The sequence below is a fragment of the Agelaius phoeniceus genome, chromosome 6 (genome assembly GCF_051311805.1).
Source record: "Agelaius phoeniceus isolate bAgePho1 chromosome 6, bAgePho1.hap1, whole genome shotgun sequence".
NCBI lineage: Eukaryota > Metazoa > Chordata > Aves > Passeriformes > Icteridae > Agelaius > Agelaius phoeniceus.
This window is the reverse complement of record NC_135270.1, coordinates 24709643-24723931: the sequence shown is the minus strand read 5'-3', so window position 1 is coordinate 24723931 and position 14289 is coordinate 24709643. Positions and strand designations below refer to the sequence as shown.

General features: G+C 38.6%; 1 protein-coding gene across 1 annotated transcript in view; it reads right to left on the bottom strand.

Moving 5' to 3' along the window:
• MYBPC3 (myosin binding protein C3) overlaps positions 1 to 7281 on the bottom strand; it is a 62276-nt gene extending 54995 nt beyond the window's left edge. Inside the window, exons 1-2 of the mRNA XM_077180056.1 lie at positions 7173 to 7281; positions 6984 to 7043 (exon numbers count right to left, since the gene is read on the bottom strand). Of these exons, the coding sequence (XP_077036171.1) occupies positions 6984 to 7008 (25 nt within the window). The 5' untranslated portion in view covers positions 7009 to 7043; positions 7173 to 7281. The remainder of the gene's footprint in view (positions 1 to 6983; positions 7044 to 7172) is intronic.
• Positions 7282 to 14289: the final 7008 nt, after the last annotated feature.

The window sequence follows — 14289 nt, the reverse complement described above, 5'->3', positions numbered from 1 at the left end:
GCCTTGAAAAACCTCCTGTTTTATTCTTCTGCATGGTTTCCTTCCCTGTTAAAAGTGTGGAAAATTTCCCCTGGGAGTGGAATGTTCCTGCATGTTTATAATTGAGGTTTCTTCTAATCTGGTGCAATAGTTCCTTAAGAATTTAGTGCTTTGTAGAATACAGGACTTTGTACTGTAGTGTCCTACAGCGTGCTGCCTGTTAGCAGCTGCACACCTTTAGATACCATCCTGCACTTCTGTAAATAACACAGCAGGGTGTGCATTGGTGCATCCTGAATAATTGCAGGAGAGTTACTGTACACAGCAGGCTGGGCATGCAGGATTCCAAAGACCTGTGAAGGTGGCCAGGCTGCTGCACAGTGGGGAGACAGGTCAGTTCTGGGAGCCACTCACTACTGGCTGGCTGGCTCCTATGATTCTACAGACAAAGCAGCAAAGAGGCATGTTTTCAGTCTTTGAGTGCTATTATCATCACTCTTCTATTTAAGCACAAAAGAATCTATAAATATATTAATTACCTAACAGCAAAGTGATTTGTAAAGGTTCCAGCCTACAGTGTCAGGGTTTCATGACATGCATACTTGGAAGTAACTCTGTGATCTGCTGCACACCCTGTAAAGTGATTAGATTTCTTACATTTGCTTTGTAGATGACTCAACAAAAACAAAATTGTTGGTGAGAACACAGTGAGAAATCTCTACCACTACATAACATTTCTGGCTTTTAGGAAATCTAAACACATGTGCAGAAGTTTATATGTAAGGCTCCCTTTATTCCCTCCCATCTTTCCTGCCAAAAGACACTTTAGTTCCAACTTAAAATGATTGTGAATATTTCTGGAATTGGAAAAGCCCAAAATCTCCCACGAGAATGGAGGCCTTCAAGAATAGCTGCTCTGTACTCACTTTTTCACTGGTAAAGGAGACTCAAGTTTTAAATTAGTATTTTTCCTGTCCTTGTGATTCAGTCAGGGGCAGTGTCTAGAGTGGCTTCTCTCTATCCAGCTTTTCTTTCATCTTTCACTGCTCTTTTTGCAAAGGAAAACTAAAGGTGTAGGGCTGGAGATTTTACAGGAAATTACTTTGCTGCAGAAGAGAGATTGCTGAAGAAGCATCTGAAGAGAATACCGTATTTTTTCCTTTTGGGGAAGAAAAGGGGCTACTTAAGAGGTTAAAGAGTTCAGTTATTCCCTGCCCCTTCATTGTGGCTGCTACTTTCAGTAACGTGTAAATAAATCCAAGTTGACCAGAGGTTTTTTCTATGCAGTTACACCAATGTAATTCAGGTATTTCCTCATTAGGAATACTCCTAAACACCACCATCCAAAACTTCTGGTCTGTCCTGAGAACCACACTTCTGCCTGCTTTTATCAGAAACACATTCCCCATCTCACAATCTCTCTCTCACTACAATGTTTGGCTTCTACCCAGACACACCCCTCTGAGTTCTATATATTCATCCCATACTCTAAACACTCTTGAATATGACCACCACCATGAGGCTGTGGAAAACCCAGCGACTGTGGCACGTCTTGTGTGATGTTGTGGAATGTGTCTGTCAGCCACTGACAGATCTCAGCCAGCTGTCCTGTGTTTATCCAGGCTCCAGGTGCCCATGAGTTAGGAGCCATAGGCCTGGGGCACCTGATGTCCTCTGCTGCTCACTGTGTTAACTCTCTGATTCCTGGTACGTTCTAACCCAGCCACACGGGGAGAGAAAAGTGACATTACCACTAACATGCCATGGCACTTCTGGAGAGATCAGAGAGCCACGTGAGTTACCAGGGCTGATGAAGACAGAAAGAGTTGAAGGTGCTCTGTATGTTTATTGGGGATGGAGTTGGTGTTGCTGTGGGGATTTAATGAAGGGAGAGAAGAGGGACGTGAAGCTAATAAAAGAAAATGAGCCTAGGGCCACTTTGCACTAAGCCATTTTTCAACACTTCACCTCTCATAACCCAGGCCTTCCTACTCACTTCTAGCTTCCATAATGCAAACACACTCACATAATTTCTGAGTGACATAAACCAGCAGATTTTACCCCAGGCAGAAGAGGAAACAGCTGTATGTGGTCTGCAGTTATCTTGCAGAAACTTTTTGGTGGTTAGGGCTGAAGCTACCAGAATTTGTATCCTCTAAAACTCTTGAAACACCTGAAAATGTAACATTAGCCATACACTGTATATGTTACACAAGTTTCAGCTTAACAGGTCAGTAATAAAAACCTCTGTTTGAGATCTGTGATCAGATTGCATTTTTAAAATTTACTGGTAGGTCTTTCAATCACGAGGATGAAGAAAAAAAAATGCATTTGCTTTGCGCCAAATTAAACTAGAATAAAATAATTTGAGTTCCAAAACTAATTTTCTGTAATAGTCACCTAAATAAAATAACAGAATTAGTATTCTGCCTTCATTCTGCTGCCATTTATTAAATCTTGATAGTAGCACCTTCATGCCTTCTCCTTTACTTTCTGACCTGCTTTGAAGCAATATCCTTCTAACATCCATCATCAAACAAGTTTACTACTATGATTCAAGTCTTTTTCATACTCTCCTATGCAAACCCCAAGAAATGGCTAAGCTACCACCAGGGTTTCTATCTATTGCACTAATAATTGTTTCCTTTGCTCTCTTGTTGAGCTATCGATCTATTTACTGGGCTTTTATTTTATGAGTGTTTTCAGGCAGAGAATGTTTTCCTGTTGTCTTTGTACAGTATTAAATTGTTAGTAGGTAGCTTCTAAGTACTGTTGTATCTCTAATAAGAATAAAAATTAGTATAAGAACCTAGAAGAGCCATTCTTATTTCGTTATTGTCAGAAAAAATGGGGGTAAGGTGTATAGTAAAATAATGTTCAAATTACCAAAATAATTTCATTTGCCAGCAACATTCCCTAAATAATCTGGCTTAGAGTCACAAGCATCAGCTGAAAACCTATTCCTGAAATACTAGAATTTCAAAATATGTGTGAACCAACTGAAATGAAAGTGAGCAAGAAATCTGTTTTCTACACAGAGTGGTAGAGGAGAATATGTGTTAGATGACATTTTCAGATTATATTTCTGCCTTTCTGAAATAAAACCTGTTAAAGGTATAAATTCTTGAATGCAGCTGCTAGAAACTACAACAGAAATTTGTGATGAGTGAAATTAGACAAAATAATCACAGGTTTCTCCCACAAAGCTGAGTTATCTTATTGCACATTCTCTGTATTTGGTGTTAAAATATGTATTGGTCAATATATTTAAATAATATTACAAAAGCAGTGTTAGCTTTTGGAATTCTTTAATTTGTTAAGATGTCATGTTGAAAATTGATCTTTGCTTGCACTTGGCATCTAGTTTTGCTTCTATATCATTTGCTCTTCCATTGAGTTAAAAGCCCAACTGAGGATAAGCAGACTTCAGTAATGGAGCTTGTAAATTCCTTTCTGAGGAACTATATAAAGATGCTGCACGTTCCTCAGCCAGGACCTAAGTGGCTTCTTGCAATTACAAGCTTAATCATTCCATGATCCAGAAGCTATTGAAAGACTCAATCTTATCATTCCTTGCCTACTTCAGCAGCTGAGATTGCAAATTCCTGCAGCATGAGCCACAGGCGAGGAATAGTTTCACTAATCAGTCACCTCTCTCTCTATGCATCCATCACACTTGCTGTAAAAGGGGGATAATAATGTTCAGCTTGGTTTGAATCTTAACGTGCACAAGAGGAAGCTGTCTGTATGAATTTAGGGTTCTTTCTGCATTCCTGCAGTGCAGAGAAGTTTGTTGCAGTACTTTGTTCTGCTAGGTGCTTGCAAATGTGAAAGAATGATCTCATATTCAAACTAAAATTATGTGGTTTACTCTTAATTATGCAACTACTACTACTACTACTACTATTATTATTATTATTATGGAAGCCTCTGTGTACTTACAAGTTATTTGTAAATTCTTGATGAAATTTCCTAATCAGAACTGCAAAATCTAGACTCCCCAATCTACAAAATATGTGAGTAAAAGCTGACTGATTTTCAGAGAAGGTGAGTAATATAGACTTCTCCTTTCCCAGCTATAATAAAGCACACACTTCCCATTAAGTTCCATTTATCTACTAAATTTGGTGTTTAAAAAGTCAACTATTTCCTCCTAATGTCATAAAATATTTTTAGGGAAATGGTTGGGTTTTTTTAACATTTCTGAATTTTCAGAACAAAAAAATGATAAAAATTTTCCAAATAGTGAGCTTTTGAACAAAGATACACTATGAAATGTTTAAATCAAAGGGAGAAGAACATAAAATTTCTGCCACAGAAAAAGTGTGCTTTTCAAAGTTTGATGGTTTACTCTAACACTAAAATCTTACAGGACTTATAAATTCTGTTTCTCTTGTGGATGGTGTAGATTTTCTAGAATGCTAAGGCAGTTCTTTTGGCATTCTTGAAATAAGTAGGGAAGTGCTTTGTCCTGAAGTATTTTAGTTGGGCAGTTGAAAATGAAAGAATGTCTGTTGGAAAATCTACTTCACCACACCATTTTAATTTGATGGCTTATTAAATTATTTTTGGTTTTTGGTGGGATTTTCGGGGGGGGTTTGGTGGGTGGGGTTTTTTGTTTATTTGGTTTTTTGGGTGTTTTTTCATTGTTGTTTGTTTCTTTTTACATGTTAAAAGCCCTGTTAAAACAGCAGATATAAGGAGAATATCTCTGATCATTCTTTGACATGAAGAATTTTCTTTTGCCTATACACCAGATGCACAAATTTCAGTAGTACAGACTAGGGACTTCTTTGGGCTCTTCAGTAATCTTGCTATATGGTGTGTGAAAGGCAGGAATTGTGATTTATCCAAGTATGAATTGCCCAATGGTTATTTGGCCCTCCTGAGATGGTGCTCAGCATTATCCCATCTTGAAATGGCTTGAACTGTATAAACAACATGAAATAGAAAACCAAAGGGATTAGTGTCTCCTGGGAGACTGAGAAGATCCTCTCTAAAAGTTGTGAGGCATGTGACTGGTTCTGTCTCGGTCAGAGTGTGTAACAAGAGCTTTTCCTCCCCCTGCTGTGATAATCCCAGTGTTTGGTCTGGTTTGTTCATAAGAACTGTGTAGGACTAGTGATGTTAGACACCTGTTAGATTTCTCTGGAGAAATAAGTTGGGATAGAATTTCTCTTCACCATTAGCCAGCAAAAGTGGGCATCTTCACAAACAGAGACATTGCCTCTCCCCCACGGAGAATGGAAATGTTAATTTAAAGGCAGTTAAACAATTAGAAATCAGAAGTCATAATGCCAAGGTGTCACTGTCAAATTTTGCCTACTCTGTTGTATTTCTTTTTGTCTGCATTCACAATTAAACATTTAAATAAAACTTAAAAATGATGTGACTTTAAAACCAGAATATGAGTATAATTTTCTCATTTTTGAGGTGATGACCAAAACTTTGCAGCTTATATTTTCAAGTTTTTGTCTATAATTACAGGATCTAATATATATTTCTTTTTTATATACAAATCTACTTTCATTAGAAAAGGCACCCTTATGAATATGAAATGATGTTATATTTGTAATACAATGTAAGGATTGCTGACACCACTGTTGCTTTAGGGTTATCACACAGAGGGAACACAAAGAATCTTGTTGGAGTTAACCATGCTTTGATGCTTGGCAGTTGTAAAGGGGGATTCTCTGGGTGTGTAATTGGTCTGCCTCTGGTAGTGGCTGATTTCAAGTATTTTGGTCAAATGAAGGTTCTTAGCAAGTTCTCCTTTTGTTATCGTGACAATAGGAGATTGTGTCAGTGGCCAAACTTAGAGGAGACCAATGCCTGCTCAGGCCTTTGCAAAGCACCAAGGTCATTATTAATAAGTCTCCACAGCTGGCACTGGCTGACTCTGGAAACTGCACATTACTAAAAACACGTGCACCTTTTACTGTACATTCAGGTAGTGGTGATTCTGGATGTTCACTGGCATCAATGAAGTGACAGCTCTAAAGTGGAGAATCCCAGATTTAGTACAAGTTTCTCCAGGCCTGACTATTGAGCATGTTCACACTTCTCAAACAATCATAAATTCAGCTTTTGTCAGCTTTTTTTTCCAAACTTGTGGATGCAAAGTGCTCCTGAGGCATCTTCCTCTGCAGGTGTCCTGAAGTTAGCTGCCTCTTCCTTTTCTTCCCAGGCTCTCTTCCTCCTACAAACACCAAATTCATTGCACCTTGCACCCCATTCTAGGCCTCCTCTATGTGGACAGCATCTGAGTGATTCCTTATTTGAAGATTTTTAATTAAAACATTAATAAATTTGAAATAGTTTCCTGGCATTTTTCTCTGTGGCTCTGTGACCTTGGCTTCCTGAAAAGGGCTAGTTATCTTCTGGCTCAAGGGGAAAGGATGAAAGAGGGCAAGGGAAAAGAAATTGCCATGTATTCTTCACAGTACAATGTTGCCTTTTTTCCTAGAATTCTATTGTCAGTGGTTAAAAGAAACAGAAAGACTATACTCTGACCAGGTTCTGTTTGCTTTCATTTTCACAGAGATTTCATTCACAATAAATACCATCAAATTTTGCCAATAATACTTCTACAAATTGTCAAGGAGAAAAAAAAGCCCAAACCCAAAATAAAAGCAAGAGAGATTTATACTATTTAGCTGTCCAAGAGAGAGACTACAAGCCTTTATTTATTTTTTTTTCAGAGTCCTAAAGGTGACTAGGAAAGGAAGTGAGAAATTAAGTGCAAGTGAGAATTAAATGTGTTTCACCTCTATTTTTTCCTCATCCAAAGTCTCTTGAGAAAATTCTGTGGCTGAGGGTTATGAAAGCAGTTAGTGATTTCTCTTCAAGATCACTCAATATCTCTTGCATTTATAACTTAATAAATTTTTTTCCCTGTCTATTTATTTTTGCCTTTGAGGCATCTCATTTCTCTAGCATACATAATCTACTCACATTTTCCTGTCAAGCTGTTCCTAGTTTTGTCTGTCAGTTATGATCCTTACCTGTTTTCTTCACTGGCTCTGGCATCTTCCCTTTGTTTCTGGTGGAGCTCCCAGCTGTATCTAGAAAGCAGGGTGTGAGTCACACAGGAATGGCACTGCAGGGCTTTTGAGACCCCCTAAAGCCCCACGGGGTGGAAGCCCCCATCCTGCTCCTCCCCCTTGGTCCCCCCCTGTTGTTGGCTACGGCACCTTATCAGCAGCAGGGCACTTGACAGGCTACATCAGCTGGGATAAATATAGCCAGGTTCCAGGAGCCAGGGAGCTCAGGCCACCCAAGGCTGGCTACCACTGATCTGTTGGTATAAACCAGAGCACAATGGGATGCTGCACATGCGTGCAGAGCCTTTCTGGCTCCGAGCATGTATTGCATGGAGAATTCCAACACTGCCATGTTTACAGCACATGCAGCAAACTAGATCTGATAGTTACATCTCCTGTGTGCTGGTTCCTGCTTACTTTAAGTGTGCATTTGCTTATATTCTTACCACTTATTTCAGTTTTTGTTTTTGCCATAATTGGGTCAGAGCTGAACAACCCCTCACAAACTGGTTTTCTTGTTTCTTTTTTTAGCTCTTCAACCAAAGATTGTATTTGTAGAACTAACTGTGAACTTTAAGGAAAGAACTTTCTTTTGCAGAGACACTTACACAATACTGACATTTGCAGTCACAAGTAGATAGCATGACACTACTTAAATAGTTTTAGTCCTCCCTCCCCATCCACCCACTTGATCCACAGCATACGTTTCTTGATAACTAGCAAATTTTTTTTCTTCTTCTTTTAACTATCATTTTAAAAATAGTTACAAGGTTCTGTTTTATGCCACTAGAAGTTTCAATTTTGCTTAATCATATAGAAAAGATCTGAGGGAAAATCTTACTAGAAAATAATTCTTGTATGGCCATTTCATGCTCCAATCATTGCTTCTTATTTATTCCTATATTTAGCAAAATTCATATATGTCAAATATATATATATATATTAAGATTTAGCATATTTATATGCATATTATTTAGCATATTCATATATGGCAAAATAGTAACTGTGGACAGTCATTTTTTATTATCATGATGGTTTATCAATTTTGAGTTTTAAGCTTTACCAGAAAAACTCTGGAGGCCAAACATTGAGCATTTTTTAGCCACCACTAGTATTGACAAAATAATTTAAAAAAAAAAAGAAAAAAGGTGTGGTTTTCATTTCCCCCCCCAGCTTTACTCTCCTGTAAAAAACCTCATTTTTAAATGATTTAATCTTTTGGCATGGAGTTCAGAATAGACCAGTGTGCAAGCAGGTCATCAGTCACTGTACTCTGTCTTTCACATCTGACTCTCTCAGTAGGCTGATAGCACAAGTGTGAACATGCAAGAATCACTGCTGATACTTCTCCTGATTTGGGGCGAAACACCTCCTCCCCTTCCCTTGAAGCAATTTTTAATGGATGAGTGAGGAAGATGGGCAGGATGTTGCCTGTGTTTATTTTCCATTGCCTGGTTTCTAGTGGAGCACAAGTTACCATGATATGTGTTTGGCTACTATCCTGTGCCTGAGATATTTCACTGGGTTTCAGGAAATTTTGACTATTTGCTTTGCCTTGAAACCTTTCAAAGGGCTTGGGTCTCACTTCTTCCCCACAATGAAACACAGCTATGAGGATTTAATCTGATGCAGGGAAATTATCCTAACCCAATAAAAAATTTGCAGATTTTGTGACTTTTAGTGTTATTTAAAGTAATATTTCAAATATATTGCTATGTTCAAGACTGGGAAAAATGAATGTTTTGTCTGCTATTACACATTAGGTTACCAGGTGGCAGCATTGTTGTAATAGTAAACTTTTTCTAGCATTTTCTATATTACATTACATTACATTATATTATTTGACTACTTTTAATAACAAAACTTCTATGCAAATGAAATGTATAATTTCAAGGGCTACCCTGACCCAAAACTATACAGTTGATTGTGATAACTGCTTTCTAGTGCACTGCAACACTAGATAATTGTTTAGCAAGTGTGTGAAGTTTCTCCTGTATTCAAATGAAACTAATGTACAAGAACAGTGAAGCAACATGTAATACATGTCTCAGGGCCTGTGCTTAAAAAGTGAGTGAGAGGGAAAATTCTTCCTTGTCAGAAGAATTACTCTGAAATTATTGCTCTGTGCTTCAGACAGTGTCTTTCACCACATAATTCAAAATCAAGTTCAAAAATGACAGAAATTGGTGCCCTGCCGTGACATGCTGCGCAATTTTGGATAGCTGCACCATGGCTTATACAGAGAAAACCAAGGATTTATTATTTATAGCCAAAGTTAACAGCACCTCCTTCTAAAAAGACTACACAACTTCTTATTAAAAAGCTATGTATTTGGGTGCTTGTGACTCTGCCCAAATTTAGCTATCCAGACAGAAAGTCTATATATCACTTTTCTATTTTGGGCTTCTTTTCCTGGTAGTTTCTGTCATGCCATTTAATTTCTTTTCTCTATTTTTGTTTATTTGTTTCTCTGCCTTTTGTTTTGTGTCATGAAATTACCACCTCCTCAGTGGTTCTGCAGTTTCTGAGGACAAGGCAGTAAAAGTGCCTCAGTGGCTGCAGATTTACTGGTGGGAATGGTGGGACAGCTGAGGTGGCTCAGTGCAGAGCACAGGCCCAGCAGGACTCATCCACTGAAGTGCTCATAGAATCATGGAATATCCTGAGCTGGAAGGGATCCACAAGGTTCATCAAATCCAGCTCCTGACTTTGCACAGGACAGCTCCATTGCCCACACCAGGTCCCTGAGGGCATTGCCCAAACATTCCTTGAACTTTGGCAGGCTCCTACTGTGACTTTCCTAGAAGTTCTGTTCTAGTGCCCACCGACCCTCTGGGTGAAGAATCTATTCCCAATATCCAACCTAATCCTCACTGTTTTCTTTGTGTTTTTGAATCACAGAGTGCTGGTGTGTACAGTGCAAAGCCACTTGACCTTACTGACAGAGCCTGAGTTTACAGGGATTTAGGAGATTTGGGTAATGCTTATTTGAGCTTTCCTCTGCACAACCATTTTGTATCCCTACCCTTTGCACTCCATACTTGAGTTCTTTCTGTATATTTGACAGCAGCTTGCTTTCATTTCAGGGATGGTCTTTTAACTGGCTTCATGCTAAACAACCTGAGTTGCTGCATATTCTAGACTATGGGGAAAAAATGCAGTCTCCATATGCTCAGTGAGAACTTTCTACATTTCATCCTCTGAAGAAGGTTTTTTGGGTCAAAGAGGTCCAGTGCAGGGGTCAGCAGAGTTTTCTATGCATTTATGTCAGGGCTAATGTGGGACTTGGACTTAATCCAGACACCTAAAATAAAAGCAAACAGCCTTTGTGTCCTGTGCTCCAAACATTATCACCCTCAGGCATATCAAAATAAAGGGGAGAACCAGCAGGGTTGGGGGGCAAATAGTTGGAACTTCTGAGAGGGAAGGGATCACACCAATTTGAGTGGGAGGAGGAAGTAAAAATGTGTGATTGAAGGGCGTGGATGGGGGGAGAAAATTGTTTTTTCTAGGTAATATGGGAGGGATTTAAAACAGATTCTCAAAGGACAAGAATATTAGATGGGGAGCTGGAATAGAAATGTGAAGGGAAGAGAACTGGTGATAAGACTGAAACTGTAAGAGGATGTGGGATGGAAAAACTATAAATGGCTGAACAAATAATTTGGAACTGAGAGCCATTCACATAAAGAGAAGCTGACTGGAGGCATTTGTGAGAAAAGTTGGCCTGAGAGGAAGCAATGAACTAGCTGGGCAAAAGTTGAAAAGGGACATTGAGAATAAAGCAGTTGGAATCTACTAAATATGGAGGCATCTACTGGCTGAATCTAGGTATGGAGAAAAGCTGACCAAAGAGCTGGAAATTGATAGCTCAGGTTAGCAGAGAAAGGAAAGTACAGTGTGGGTGAGTGGGAAAAAAGGGAAGAGGGAATATCTAGAGAAGAAATCTAAAATTATGTTTCTGAAAGCAGACACCCAAAACTCAGAAACGTCGGTAAATCTAAAAGAACCCAAACTGATTTGTATACGCAAATGCCCAGCTCAGCACCCAAACATTCTTCACTTTGCATAAGGCAGAGGAATCGAAGCATTCTGCACAAAGGCACCAGTGGTCAAAGGGCTCCTTATACCTAAAGCACTGCTGCTCTGCTGCTGGGGAGTTAAAACAGAAGCTCAGAGGGAGCCCTTAAGGCACAGAAACTGCATTCCTTCCTACCACAAAGCCGCTTCCCCAATCCTTTGCATAACCTTGGTCTCCCCGATACCTCCTCCCACCCTTCTTTCTCCTCCTCCACCTCCTGCTAACCCTTATCTGCTCCACCACATCCTCATTCCCCTGCTGTCCATAGACTGCTCTGCTCATTCTCACGTACTGCTTTGACTCCTCAGTAGCAAAAAGTAACACTGTGGGGAACCAAAGGCATGAAGGAGGATGTGGCTGGATGAGTGGAGAGAATGGAAAGAAACACAGAATGGAAAGAAAGTTGCCCTGAAAAACCTGATCTAATAGGCCTGCTTTGGGCAGGGGGTTGGATGGGGTGACCTCCAAACATCCCTTCCAACACAGGTTCCTCTGTGTGCTGATGTGAGGTGCTCAGCTAAGGCAGACAGGGGTGAGTTGTGAGTGAGGAAATGAGAAAGAATATCTCAGCCTACTGCTGTTTCCATGCTCTCTGGAGGACATTCACATTCCTCAGCTCTTGGAATAGGACTGATTATTTGGTTTATATACAGACCTCTCTAATAGCACAGGCTCAGCTGAGCCAACTGAATTGCAATGTGCAATTTTTTTAAAGAAGAAAGGTGAAATTTTGTGAAGTTTTAGCTACTGTCACAGTTTCTTTAAAGAGCAAGCTCTTCATCTACTTAACTGTAATATGTAAGTGGGTTCATAACAGTAGCATTTTTATTACAGGCACTACATGTTTAGTGTTTTAAGTATATGGGTATGCAAAATTATGTAAATCTCATTTGAGTGTTTCTTTGAAGAAGAAAAGGTGGCAAGATAGCAAGGTAACCCACAAAATAAATTAGAAATAAATGCAAAATCTTGGCATTAGTACCACAGTCTGTGTCATACCATAGTCTTTTCTCTCTGTAATCCATACATTTTAAATACACAACTGGGGGATTTCCATTGAGAACATACTGTTCATGGCATTCTCAGAGGAAAAATGCTCATTGTGTTGTCATCAGCAATAAAGTCTTTGCTATGAATTTACAATGTGCAGCTATGGTACAGGGAAAATTTTGAATAACAGTAAAAATACACTGAATTGAACTGTCATGTGATGTATTTACTAGTTATGAAGCTGTCAATATAGTTTGAATTAAGCTCGATGATAATGAAGGGAATTTTGTTGTGTGGAGATCTAAATAAGGGAGGAAAAAAGTAGAAAGAAATGGAAGGAAGTCAAAGAGACTATGTGATACAAATAAACTAAGGCGAAAGGCTTACTGAGGAAAAGAAACCTGGCAATGTACAGAGCCTAAGCCTAAGCCTAAGTTGAATTCACAAGTGAAGACAAACATGGATTGTAAGACTCTGTCAGTGTATGAATCTCGAAATGAGGGTATAGAGATAAAATTTCATGAAGGAGGAGACCAAAAACCTCCATCAGATATATTGGGATGTGTGTATATGCATTTTTTAGGAAGTTTGAAGGACTCAATAAATGTGGGTTTTCAGGCAGAAAATAAATAACACCTTCATCTGCAGTTCTGTCTGGTTCAGGTGAGTAGTAGCTTACATCTAGAAATGTCTAAAACTCTCTTTGACTGAGTAGAATTTAAAAATACATGCTACCACTGTAAATTGTTATAAGCATATTATCTGTATAGCCAATGCAATTTTTCTAACTTTGATGCCTCTGATGTACTGCTAGTGGGAGTCTAATATATTGTAAGTGCAGTTTAGTATTTTGAATTTAGCTCACTGATAGTTTCCTGAATAATCTTTCCACAAGAATTGATTAAGAACCACTCAGTGGCTAATAAAGCTGATTTTTAAAGCAGGCTGCAAGGACCAAATATAAGTTGACTATCCAGTTGGAGTATGAACATTTGCTTTGAAAGAGGATTAATGATCTCTAAGAGCAGTGGGCTGCAAAATGTTCCAATGAACTTGTCCTAATCATGGGTCATCTCTCCAAATAATAACCCCCTGACCTTTTTTGATCACATCTGCCTGTCTAGTACTTGGCCACCTTCAGAGAAAGCAGCTCCTCTGTAATTTTGCAGAACCTGTGATTTAGTCATATTCATGTTGGTATTTTTGTCTAAAACAGCCAAAGAGCTTCTGTGCTTGCATGAGCAGCTGAATGGCAATAATTCAGCTTGCCTAGACTGCCTAGTGTCCTGAGCAGTTGGATTGTGTGGCAGACAAACAGTATTCTGGCAGAGAAGCATCATCATTTGGTCTCTTTCACAGCTGCAACATATGATTATTCACTCTTTATGCCACAGATGAAAAACCTAACCAGAAACAGATGGGGAGCGAATATTTTTAGAAACAGTATTTCAAAGCATTAACAAGAGGAAGAGAAAAAGTTTTCAGCTTTGAAGATAAAATTTTAAACCTTCTTGTTAAAGTATATTCAATATTGCTTTTAAAAATATTTTTTTGCTAATCTTACTATTCCCTCAAGATAACTTTCTCAGAATCTTCAATTTCCATATTTCTTGTGGTCAAAACCAGTGTAAAATGCAAATTCTTTAATTCAAGTATAAGTAGTTGCTCTAAATTAGCATTTTGAAGTAACGCACACACTCAAATACCTCATTTAAAGATTCTTGTTGTTTGTTTGAAGGTTTACTTTAATTTTGTATTATTTCTCCAGCATCTAATAAGATTTTATGCAAGACTTGCTAGGGAAATGGAAAAATATGTCTCATAGATCTTAGAAAGCTTTTTGGTAAGCTTGAAATGGCTTTTGTGATATCCTAAGCATCTCCACAATTAACTCATCAGTTGGCTCTTTTCAGTTATCACAGTTTTCCTGCAAGAGGAAATGATCCTTCTACTTCAAATTACAGTGTCAGAGAAGGATCAGTTCTGCTTTTGAAGCTGTGCTTGTGATAAAGATATTTTTATGAAGACAGGAATTATTACTCTACTTTTCTTGAATATCAAGTCTGCAAGTCTGATGAGTGAAAATGTCTTTAATCTCTTTTTAATTCCAGATTAGCAGTGCCAAACATCATCAGTACCAAGCAGAGAAGTCCTGAGTTTCTACCTCAGCAAGAAGGAACCTTAATTGTGTCAGTG